Source organism: Cucurbita pepo, chromosome 15 (assembly GCF_057944985.1).
Source record: "Cucurbita pepo subsp. pepo isolate OVF chromosome 15, ASM5794498v1, whole genome shotgun sequence".
NCBI classification, from domain to species: Eukaryota; Viridiplantae; Streptophyta; class Magnoliopsida; order Cucurbitales; family Cucurbitaceae; genus Cucurbita; species Cucurbita pepo.
Window position 1 is genome coordinate 7,800,660 of NC_141812.1, and position 11,380 is coordinate 7,812,039.

At 35.5% G+C, this 11,380-nt stretch overlaps 1 protein-coding gene across 1 annotated transcript; it reads right to left on the minus strand.

Annotated features, from left to right (window-relative positions):
* Nucleotides 1-226: 226 nt before the first annotated feature.
* On the minus strand, nucleotides 227-9,825 carry LOC111811518 (Protein kinase superfamily protein). Its single transcript, XM_023698410.2, has 12 exons — nucleotides 9,530-9,825; nucleotides 8,412-8,510; nucleotides 8,258-8,315; nucleotides 2,748-2,828; nucleotides 2,577-2,648; nucleotides 2,248-2,486; nucleotides 2,069-2,140; nucleotides 1,374-1,490; nucleotides 1,196-1,277; nucleotides 829-875; nucleotides 656-737; nucleotides 227-448 (listed from the first exon to the last, which is right to left on the minus strand). Exons 1-12 carry the CDS (start codon nucleotides 9,736-9,738, stop codon nucleotides 365-367), a joined length of 1,242 nt encoding a protein of 413 aa, XP_023554178.2. The 5' UTR covers nucleotides 9,739-9,825; the 3' UTR covers nucleotides 227-364.
* Between the last annotated feature and the right edge of the window lie 1,555 nt (nucleotides 9,826-11,380).

Consider the following 11,380-nt stretch of genomic DNA (forward strand, 5'->3'; position numbering starts at 1 on the left):
AAATTATATCGAAGCTAGTTAGTTTGTCATGGGTTATCTAGTGAGTCTCGGGCCAAGTCCAAGGAAGGGCGAGGGAGGCCTCACAACTATGACACAATTGTTTTGTCGTGTTTATGGTGCGAGTCACAGAGGAGAAGGTTCTTCCATAGAATAACTCTGAAGTAGTGCAAAGTTCCTGTATTCATTCTAAAGCAAGCATTTTCCATAGATCCGTTAGCAGCCGGTCTGAAAAGAGAAAATGAGTTATATAATATTAGTAGGACAAGTCACCCAATATGTACCGTTTATTGTTCTACCTTATTTTTTATTATCCTTGCAAAACAAAAACTAGCAGACCTTTACCCAAATATGGTACATAACCGAATCAAATCATTGTCGTCGTCAAGAACCGATGGTTGAGTACTGCCTCGGCGAGTGGCCGTTGTCGAAAGTCTGGATTCAACATTGCCTAAAACAGTTTTTCATTTTGTTAGTTCGTTGAAGAATAAGAAAGGTTTAGAACCAAGCATTTAACTTTCTATATTAGAGCTCCAAATACAGGTAATATAAACCCGGACTAAAATTGTTTCTTATTTAAAAGCTCATGAATCAAAATAGAGCGTTCAAAAGTTTAAAGATTAAAATAGAACATCTACGGCATAGAAAGACAAATAACCTGAAGTAACTTCCAACCAGCACGATCATCGAGATCGAGAAACTTGACCGCTTCAACAAACCGATCATCTGCTAAACAATATCTTCCAAGACAAAGCATTTATACATACAAATTAGTTCAAAGACGAGTTAAAAGACCTGGAGCAGAATTGTAAAAATACTTGGAAGTCTTACTCTCTCGTGGCTTCAAGATCAAGTCTGAATGTGCTCTCCAATAGCCTCTATGAGTTTCCAGAAAAACAAGAAGGATCAGTGCACTTCTAACACAAGAAAGAACGATAACAGAGAAACCAAAACTAAAGATTACGAGCCAAAGTTTTAACACAAGAAAGGCGAAGTATACGGATTTGATACAAAATCTTTTTGGATATATGCACAAATCGTTCAATAATAGAAAAATTCGACGAATCGATCCAGGTCGGCTTATTAATGGGATGTCCCAACACGTTAGGAAATTTCGCTTTAGCGAATGATTCAAGCAAGAGTAAGACGGAAGATCGAAGGAAACAATGAAAAAAAAAAGTTTAGTAAAAAAAATTACTTGCAAGGAGAGGGTATCAACAACTCCAGCTTCACAAAACGGCACGAAAGCCAAATATGCAAAAAGGAGACCTGCTCCATATCTGCATAAGAAGGAAAAATGGTAGACTTGAGATAGAAGCTTTGAACACAATCTATGAAGTGAAGTGTGAATATCAATGTATATATGTGAATAATACATGTCATCTGCTATTCCAAATGCTCTTTTATCCATTGGAGTGTAGGCACCAGCAGCTGTTGCTCGTCTCCATAGCCCCTCGGCGAGCTGTCCAAGGCTGTCTTCTGGAAACGGATATCTGGAAATCAAATGATTACAGAAACTTTCAATATTGGATGTCAAAAATTTATAATTAACTACCGTGGTGAAAACAATGTAATTATGATCCTTAAATGTTGAAAACGATGAACACTTTGTTGAGGATTGTTGGGAGGGAGTCCCACGTTGGCTAATTTAGGGAATGATCACGGGTTTATAAGTAAGGAATACATTTCCATTGGTAATGAGGCCTTTTTGGGAAGCCCAAAGCAAAGCCATGAGAGCTTATGCTCAAAGTGGACAATATCATACTATTGTGGAGAGTCATGATTCCTAACACACTGAAATATCTTAATCTTATATTAACGGGGTGACTGGAAGATACTGGGCTTAGGTTGTTGGATATAACCCACGATCCAAATATACCGAAACAAATAGATTAAGCAGAAAGAACAACTTGAGGAGAGAGATCCTTTAAACTGTAGAACCTTAAACACTTATGCTTTTCAATTCTCTTTTTTTGATGTGAATCGAGCATACATCTAATCAGTATTTATAGTGGAGAAAAAAAGGTTGATAATGCAGAAAAAAACTCAATCATGAAGAGATCGGAATTACCTCACATCCACAGAAAAAGCGAGATCTCGAAGTCGAGGGACTAAGTAAGCAGCATCTTTCTCAACAATTGTACTGTGATCAAATGTAAACATATCTTTATCACATCAGATAGAGTGAAGAGAAAAGTGAGAAATCTTTATAAGCTAGCAAATAATCTATGCTACTTCCAAGACCCATACTTGAGTACTACAGAAGATGGTCCAAGACTTTGGTGTAATCTGTTCCGGTCGTGCATATACACAAGACCTCTCATTATGCCCTGAAACATCCTGATCACAAAGTTCCTCCTACGCTTAATCAATAGTTCTTGTTCATAAGGATTCCATGACACTTGTTCTACTCTTTTGGACATCCTTTCACTCATAATTTTCCCATAGTCTGCAGCGCTATATTTGCCATCGTCACGGAACGCTAGCCACTAAGAAAGCAGAACAAGCACTTTTTCGTATCATAAGGCAAAAACATACCAAGTCCAGAAAACATTTAGATACTGAATATTGTGGATAACCTGCTCCCCAGTGTTCGTTTCAAACCCACCAACAAGTAGGGCAAGATTCGAGCAGATATCCGTGGAACTGCTCTGCAGAATGTTCATATGAACAATTTCCAGCATAGTTTAATCATCATCAGCAGTAATATGTAGAAAAAGATTATGGAGGAAACGGAAAGAATCTGTTACTTGGAGAAATACATGAGCATTTAGCTCATTTGCAGCCATCATATCAGCTTCAAGACCACCAGCCCGCTTTCCTGGATACACCTTCATGTTGAAAATAGTTTATTCAACACAAACTATATCATGGGTGATTGAAAAAACGGAATACAAAAAGAGTAATCAAAGAAATTCACAGCACAAAAGAATTACAGTATTCAAAACGGACATTTATCATTGGTAATGTAGGAATATTTTATAGTAATAAGCATAGAAATGGTATATCTAACATGTAGAAATGGTCTACCAGACGTATAAAAAAGATCGCAAATAGATATCACTGATAGCGCATCAATGGTCTAAAGAACATTGCCATAAAAATAGTTTATCAGCAAAGGACATAAGAAATGGTCTTTAAAGTCGTATAGTGTTTATTTTGCACAAATCTTTTCATGAAGAACTAATTATGTTAATGGGTATTATATCTATATTTATATACGTATACACACATATATATTACAAAGACCAAATAATAGTAAATCTCAAATAATGATATTGTCTCATTAGTGTATTAACTTTTCCTTCCATTGTATCATATACAACCTACGAACAAATAGAGTGACATCATTTGGACAAAACTTTGCAATTATCAAAATCTGTCTTTTTCATTTTGTTTCCAATCACTCTCTCTTTCTATTGAATTTAATTATTTCAATTGTTAAATGAGTTTGATTGGAATACCAAAATAATTTAAATTATCAGTATATTTCATATGGACAATGATGAGAAGTTCATGATGGGATCATTTGCGTACAAACTTTACTATTATGGCTTGCATTACTCCAGCCGACGTTCTCGCTTCTGCTTCGTCCATCACTGCTAGTGCAGTGCTTCCCTCTAAGGTGGAATGCTCTCCTACTGATGCGTTTTTATATCCCACGGCTTCGGCAAATCGCTTAGCCCTGTTTATCTTCAGTGCAAGAGCGCTGATCAATGAGCTATTACGCACTCTTTCAAGGGAGACTACTTCTAGGCAAACCTCTTGGTTGGCTCTGCACCCCTACCTCCTTTGTCACTAAGTGGTCATTTAGGGGCTTTAGATGGTGATCCAAGTTGTTCCCTCTCGACGATCATGCTTATCCCCCATCATCTCACTAGTCGACCTTGACCCCTGTCATTTTGAGATCATATCTAGTATTTAGAGTTTGCCTCAATTTGGTACCCAATCTCGCGGCCAGCACCGAAGGAGTGCTTTACCCCTAGATGTCCAGTCAACTATTACGCCTCAATGCATTTTGGGGAGAACCAACTAGCTCTGGATTTGAGTGGCATTTCACCCCTAACTACAACTCATCGGCTAATTCTTCAACATCAGCCGGTTCGAACCTCCACTTAGCTTCACCCAAGCTTCAACATCAGTCGGTTCAGACCTCCACTTAGCTTCAACCAAGTTTCATCTTGGTCATGGATAGATCACCTAGTTTGGGTCCATAAGCATTGACAGTGGCCCCATAAAGACTCGTTTTCGCTATGGCTCTGATAGTTCCCTTAACCAAACCACTGCCTATGAGTCGCCGACTCTTTCTTCAATAGGCACACGGTCAAAGTCCTGTTCTCCTCTCACTACTTAGAAGCTTACAATTTCATGTTCTATTTCACTCCTCAATGGGGGTTCTTTTCACCCTTCCCTCACAGTACTACTTCACTATCGGTCACCCAGGAGTATTTAGCCTTACAAGGTGGTCCTTATTGATTCACATGGGATTCCACGTCCCCCCCCCCCCCCCCCCCACACACACACACACACATACTACTCGGGTCAGAGCGTAAGCTAATGATGCTTTCAGCTACTGGACTCTCACAATCTAGGGTGCAGCACTCCAAATCTCGAGCATGAGCAATTGTTGTAACGAAAGCGAAAGCAAGATCGATCGCACTCACACAGCCACAAACAACAATTAAACAAAGAGACACAAAGATTTACGTGGTTATGAGAAAAGAAATTCCCCTACATCCATGGGTAGCAACCAATCTCAATAATCAAAGTGTTTACAAAGTGTATATCTCACACTACAAAGTCTCTCAACAAAGTTCCTCCCAAATGTCACTCAACAAATACAAAAAATTACACTCAAACTCTATATCTCTCAACCATCCTAAACAACTCTTTATATAAGCATAGAAAAATAACTCTTTAGGTAGGCATAGAAGCATTAATGTCATACATGAATAAAAATGGAAGATGAACCAAAAAAATTATAAACCAAATAAATGATAGTTATGAACCAAAAGAATTATGAACCAAATAAATGATAGTTATGAACCAAATAATGTCAATGCATGCATAGGAGATGCATGAACCTATTCATCATGACAACTTACAACAATCTCCACCAAACTCTATATCTCTCAACCATCCTAAACAACTCTTTATATAGGCAGAGAAAAACTGCTCTTTATATAGGCATAGAAGCATTAATGCATATATGAATAAAAATGAAAGATGAACCAAAAGAATTATGAACCAAATAAATGATAGTTATGAACCAAATAATGTCAATGCATGCATAGGAGATGCATGAACCTATTCTTCATGACAACTTACAACACTCTCCACCTTGTCAGAAGATAACTGGTTTGGTTGCCACCAAGTCAACATGCTACTTCTTTCGTCCAAAACATTGATCAGATCCAAGCAATGCCAAAATCGGTGATCTTCTTGGGAATCTTCTAACAAAGTGGAGATTGTTGTAAGTTGTCAGGAATAGTGTTTTTTTATTTTCATTCTAATTATTCTTTTGGTGGAGTAACTTGTTACAAATGGCAAAGTCATTTGGTACTAAATCACGGCGTGGATCGAGAATTTTGAGCTATAATCTTGAAGTAGAAAAATTTTATGGAACCAATAATTTTGGTGTTTGGCCAGGCGAAATTAGGGATTTGTTGGCCATGCAAGACCTTGGTGTTTCTCTTGAGGTGATGCTTGAAGACATGATAGACGCAGAATAGAGGAAAGTAAATCAACAACCTTGTGGAATTATTCGGTCCTATCTTGGCAAGGATCAGAAAAATCCATTTATGAAGGTGATCATGGCGAAAGAATATGGGATAAGCTTGAGACCTTATATATGCAGAAGAGAGGAAAATAATCTCCATGTGAGAAGAAACTCTTTTGTTTTGACTACAAGAAAGGTAGCTCAATGGTTGAGCAGTTGGATGATTTTAACAAAATTATCACTGATTTGCTCAATCTTGATGTTATAATTGATGATGAAGACAAGACGTTGATGCTATTGAATTCTTTGCTAGAGTCCTATAAGTTTTTATAATTACCTTAATGCAAGGAGTCTATGATATTAATTTTGAAGATGAACCAAAAAGAGTTATGAACCAAATAAATGAGAGTTATGTACTAAATAAATGTCAATACATGCATAGGAGATGCATGAACCTATCCTTCATGACAACTTAAGACAATCTTCACCTTGTTAGAAGATCCCCAAGCAGATAAACGGTTTGTCTGTCACTAAGTCAACATGCTACTTCTTCTTCTGTCCAACATTGATCAGATCTAAGCAATGCCAAAATCTTTCACGAGCAATCACCTCTGTGAACATATCCACAGGATTATTAGTAGTTCCAATTTTCAATAAACGATTGTCCCCTTCATTAACAATCTCTTGAACAAAATAAAATCGGACATCAATATGCTTGGTACGAGCATGATCAACTTGGATTTTCGACAAACAAATAGCACTCTAGCTATCACAAAACACAACACATCTACGTATGTTTTAGAAATACTCAAGTCATTAACCAAACCATGCATCCAAATAGCTCCTATAACCGTCACTGTAGCTTTTAGAGAAGCTATTTGGACGCATGATTTGGTTAATGACTTGGATATTTCTCAAAAACACGTAGATGTGTTGTGTCTTGTGATAGCCAAAGTGCTATTTGTTTGTCGAAGAACCAAGTCCATCAAGCTCGTACCAAGCATATTGATGTTTGATTTCATTTCGTTCGAGAAATTGTTAATGAAGAGGACACTCATTTATTGAAAATTAGAATTGCTGATAATCCTGCAGATATGTTCACAAAGGTGATTGCTCGTGAAAAGTTTTGGCATTGCTTGGATCTGATCAATGTTGGAGGGAAGAAGTAGCATGTTAACTTGGTGGCAGCCAAACCGGTTATCTATTTGGAGATCTTTTGACAAGGTGAACATTGTTGAAAGTTGTCATGAATGATAGGTTCATGCATCTCTCATGCATGACATTTATTTGGTTCATCTCTCATCTATTTGATTCATAAACCTCTTGGTTCATCCTTAAAATCAATATGAATCTGGCAAAAAATTCAATAGCAGCAACGTCTTGTCTTCGTCATCAATTATAACGTTGCTTCGTCATCAATTATAACATCGAGATTGAAAAAATCAGTGATAATTTTCTTAAAGTCATCCAAATGCTCAGTCATTGAAGTACCTTTCTTGTAGTCGAAACGGAAGAATTTCTTCAAATGGAGTTTATTTTCTTCTCTTTTTTCTGCATATATTGGGTCTCGAACTTATCCCATAATTCTTTCGTCATGGTCACCTTCATAAATGGATACTTCTGATCCTTGCCAAGAAATAATCGAATAATTCCACAATCGTGTTGATTTACTTCCTCCATTATGTGTCACTCATGTCATGTCTCTAGACATCAGCTCTTTTGAGAGAAACATTAAGGTCTTGCATGGCCAACAAATCACTAATTTTTTCTTGTCAAGCACTAAAATTATTGGTTCCATCAAATTTTCTACTATGAAATTAAAGCACAAAATTCTCGATCCACACTGTGATTTTGTACCAGATGACTCTGCCATTTGTAACAAGTTTTTCCACCAAAGGAATAATCCGAATGAAAATAGAAAAACACTACTCTTCAAACATTGTTCATGTCATTTTGTAAACTATTTTTTATGTGTCTTTCCAAACATTGTTCGTACCTTAAGTGTACGTGGCGATTCGTAATTCGAAACCTTGAAAAGCATGTAGTTACATGAAAATTCTTAAAACAAAATGCGATGAAGTTACAAAAATACGGCCCATGTTTCTACAAAATATTTACATCAAGTTGTTCTCCCTACCTTTTCAGGATCAATGTTTAATAATTTAAATGCAACACAAGTTCCAAAATGAGAATGAAATACCATAAACTGATAGGTATTTGAGAGACTAAATTCTGATTGAAGAACAAGAGTAAAGACTTTTAACAAAGAAGCCTAGAGCTTGGCTGAACGGGGTAGAGAAAGCCAGACTCAATTCATCCCAATGGTGTAGTTCACTAGAAAGTCAATTTGCAACTATACCCCATTAGTTACCAATCGAAATCGAGGCACCTCTTATTAATCTCCTTGAGAGGTTCAGGATTAAAGTTAGGGTGATATAGATTTTAGGAAAGGTATTAAACCAATATTTCAAACCATAATGAAGACAGATACCCATAATAAACCAGAAGAATCAAAGCAACGAAGGTGCACAAGAATATCACCTTAAAAATAAGAGAAGTTCCTTTACGAGAACCCTGAGAAACTCTTCCTTCATAAAGCCTGCAAAAGAACTGCCATAGATAGTATCAGTAATGGAGATGGATTAAGAAAATTTGTATTCAATCCCTAGAACACAGATACGCATCAAAAGAGCACCTGATCTTTACACTTCCTTCTCCAACATCTTGAACTCTCAATTGCCCTAAATCTCCAGAAGAATATTCAACGCCTTCCCCTAATTGAAACCCTGAGTAGCTGTCGGGGTTGGGAAATATCACGTAATGTGAAATTCAAATAAATTCCAAACTTAACCACCAAATTTAAATGCAACATATTGAATTGAAAAGAGGGGAGGAACGAGAAGCTCTGATAACATGTTAAGAATGAGAAATATAAGTGGGATCGAAAGTCCAAGAAATATAGGTGGGATCGAAAGTCCAAGAAATATAGGTGGGATCGAAAGTCCGAGAAACAGAAGTGAGATTGAAATTCCCACCTATATTTCTTGGACTTTCGATCCCACTTACACTTCTCATTTCTCATTTTTAACATGTTATCAGTGCTTCTCATTTTTAACATGTTATCAGTGCTTCTCATTTTTAACATGTTATCCGTGCTTCTCATTTTTAACATGTTATCAGTGCTTCTCATTCTTAACATGTTATCGGTGCTTCTCATTCTTAACATGTTATCAGAGCTTCTCATTCTTAACATGGTATCAGAGCTTCTCGTTCTTAACATGGTATCAGAGCTTCTCGTTCTTAACATGGTATCAGAGCTTCTCATTCTTAACATGGTATCAGAGCTTCTCATTCTTAACATGGTATCAGAGCTTCTCATTCTTAACATGGTATCAGAGCTTCTCATTCTTAACATGGTATTAGAGCTTCTCATTCTTAACATGTTATTAGAGCTTCACATTCTTAACATGGTATCAGAGCTTCTCATTCTTAACATGGTATTAGAGCATCATTCTTCAGAGCTTTTAATTCTTAACATTGTATCAAAACATCATTCTTAACAAACATTTTCTCATCCGTAGGGCTCAACAACCATGAAAAACTCAAACTCAAAATCCTTTCTCCATACACACCGAAGAACAGGAACTAAGATTAACAGCAAGGAAAGAAAATTAAGCATTTGTTTACAACAATAGTGAATTTAGTCGCTAAAATTTCATTCATAGCTACAAACGGCAGCACGGAGGTCACAAAACACAATGAAAGTTCCTAATCGAAAAAACAGGAGTGACATAGATTGGAAAAGAAAGATACCTGGTCACATTCATGAAGCCATAGCTTCCAATGAGGCGTCCGACCTCGAAGGAGTCTGAGTTAGTGATGAGACTCGCGCTCACTGTTAAGGATCGTCTTGCGGGATTTGGAGAACGGAAGGGTGAGATCGAATTAGCATCGGTTGGGGATTTGAAGAAGGGAAGTTTGGTGGAGGAAGAGAGGAAGTAATGGAATTGTTTGAGGAGCATTTCTTTGGGGTTCTTCTTGCTCGCCTACCGTCGACGAAGATGGCGCAAACCATAACCGCCCAACTGGATAAGCCATTTTTATTTATTTATTTATTTATTTATTTTCCCTCTTTCTTCCGTTTAGGTTACATGGGCTCATAGTTGATCCATCGGTTGAATATCGATTTAATTTTTTATTATTTATTCAAATTTTTATTTTTAATAAAAGTAAAAAAAACTTATTTTATAAAACATCAATGAACTTAAGCCTCCATTTTAAATTTTTACTTTTCAAATAGTTTTTTAAAAAATTAGATTTAGAATAAATAATAAAAAAATAGTTATGAAGTTAAATAAAATTTAATAATTATATATATATATATATATATATAATATGGTAAGGTAAACAAAATATATTTTTAAAATTAATAATAAATTCGAATGGTTTAGTTTTATCCAAGAATCATTTAATCAACTCAATCGGTAAAACCATCTGTTTATTTGAATCTAATTCTATATAGATTGAGTTGATCAAGTTTTTTGGAATATCTATACAATTTGATGATCGAGAACTAAAAATTGAACCTAAGGTATTTAGACTTAAAAATCAAAATAAAATTAAATTTATAAATTTTTACGTCATTATCTACTTCTACAAATATTTTCAATTTTTTTTTTCCGAAATTTAATTAAGATTGTGTTTTGATTAAGAAGTATGAAAAAAAAAATTATTATAAAGTTAAAATTAAGGTTTTAATAATGTTATGATAGTAAATTTAGATATTTGCTAGCATTTAAATTTTAAAATTGAAAATATATATAGGTTGGTCGGGTTGTTCGAATTTTTGGGTTTAATGAACACCTCTATAGTCAACGTACAATTCAAAAATCTAGTTCTATAATGATTTCGTCCAAGAAATGATGCAAATATAAACGTAGAACCAGAATCAAATAAAATGATCAAAGCATATTGACAAAAAATAAATAGTGTACCTCTCACCATGAAATTAGAGTTTTTTTTACCTCTTATTGGGTAGTGGCAAACACCCGACCCGTAGGCTAACCTATACCTACCGTTTTCTTTCGGTGATATCTTATAGTGATATGTCCTTCCTCGCCACAACTCTAACAAAATTCTTCTCTTTAGTCAAACATTTACTCCATTGATGGTTTGAGTATCTATTACACCAAGGTACATCTTGTCCAAGAACCCAAAGGAAATTTTGTTGTTGGTTTGATCACGACCTGAACTGCCTTAACCATGATGCACCAGAAATCTTATTTGCACCGTTCAACCTCTCATGTTTTTTCTATTATTTTGTTTTTGTTCGACTTCTCTTTTAAATGATAAAAAAAAAAAATACTTCAACATTTTTACTATCTTTAAACACATTATTTAATATGAATTAATTAATAAATAACTATCTATAAATTTTGTATAATAGATTAAAATTTATGATTTAGGCATACATTTGAGTTGTTTCGAATCAAAAACATATTGGGTTCAATGTTTATAATTTATGCATACATTTGGGTTGTTTTGAACTAAAGTGGTGGTTAAACCACCATCCAAAGTCTAGTTTGAAATTCAAAGGTACAAGGGTTAATATAGCCCCAAAGATAGTGATAGCATTAAAGGTGTGATCTCCTATTGACCAGTGTC

Coding starts and splice junctions, on each gene's coding strand:
- LOC111811518 (XM_023698410.2), bottom strand. CDS start 9,738: ATGCTCCTCAAACAATTCCATTACTTCCTCTCTTCCTCCACCAAACTT. Junction 8,316..8,411: donor GAAGGAAGTGTAAAGATCAG/GTGCTCTTTTGA, acceptor GTTCTTTTGCAG/GCTTTATGAAGGAAGAGTTT. Junction 876..1,195: donor TTGATACCCTCTCCTTGCAA/GTAATTTTTTTT, acceptor GGAAACTCATAG/AGGCTATTGGAGAGCACATT.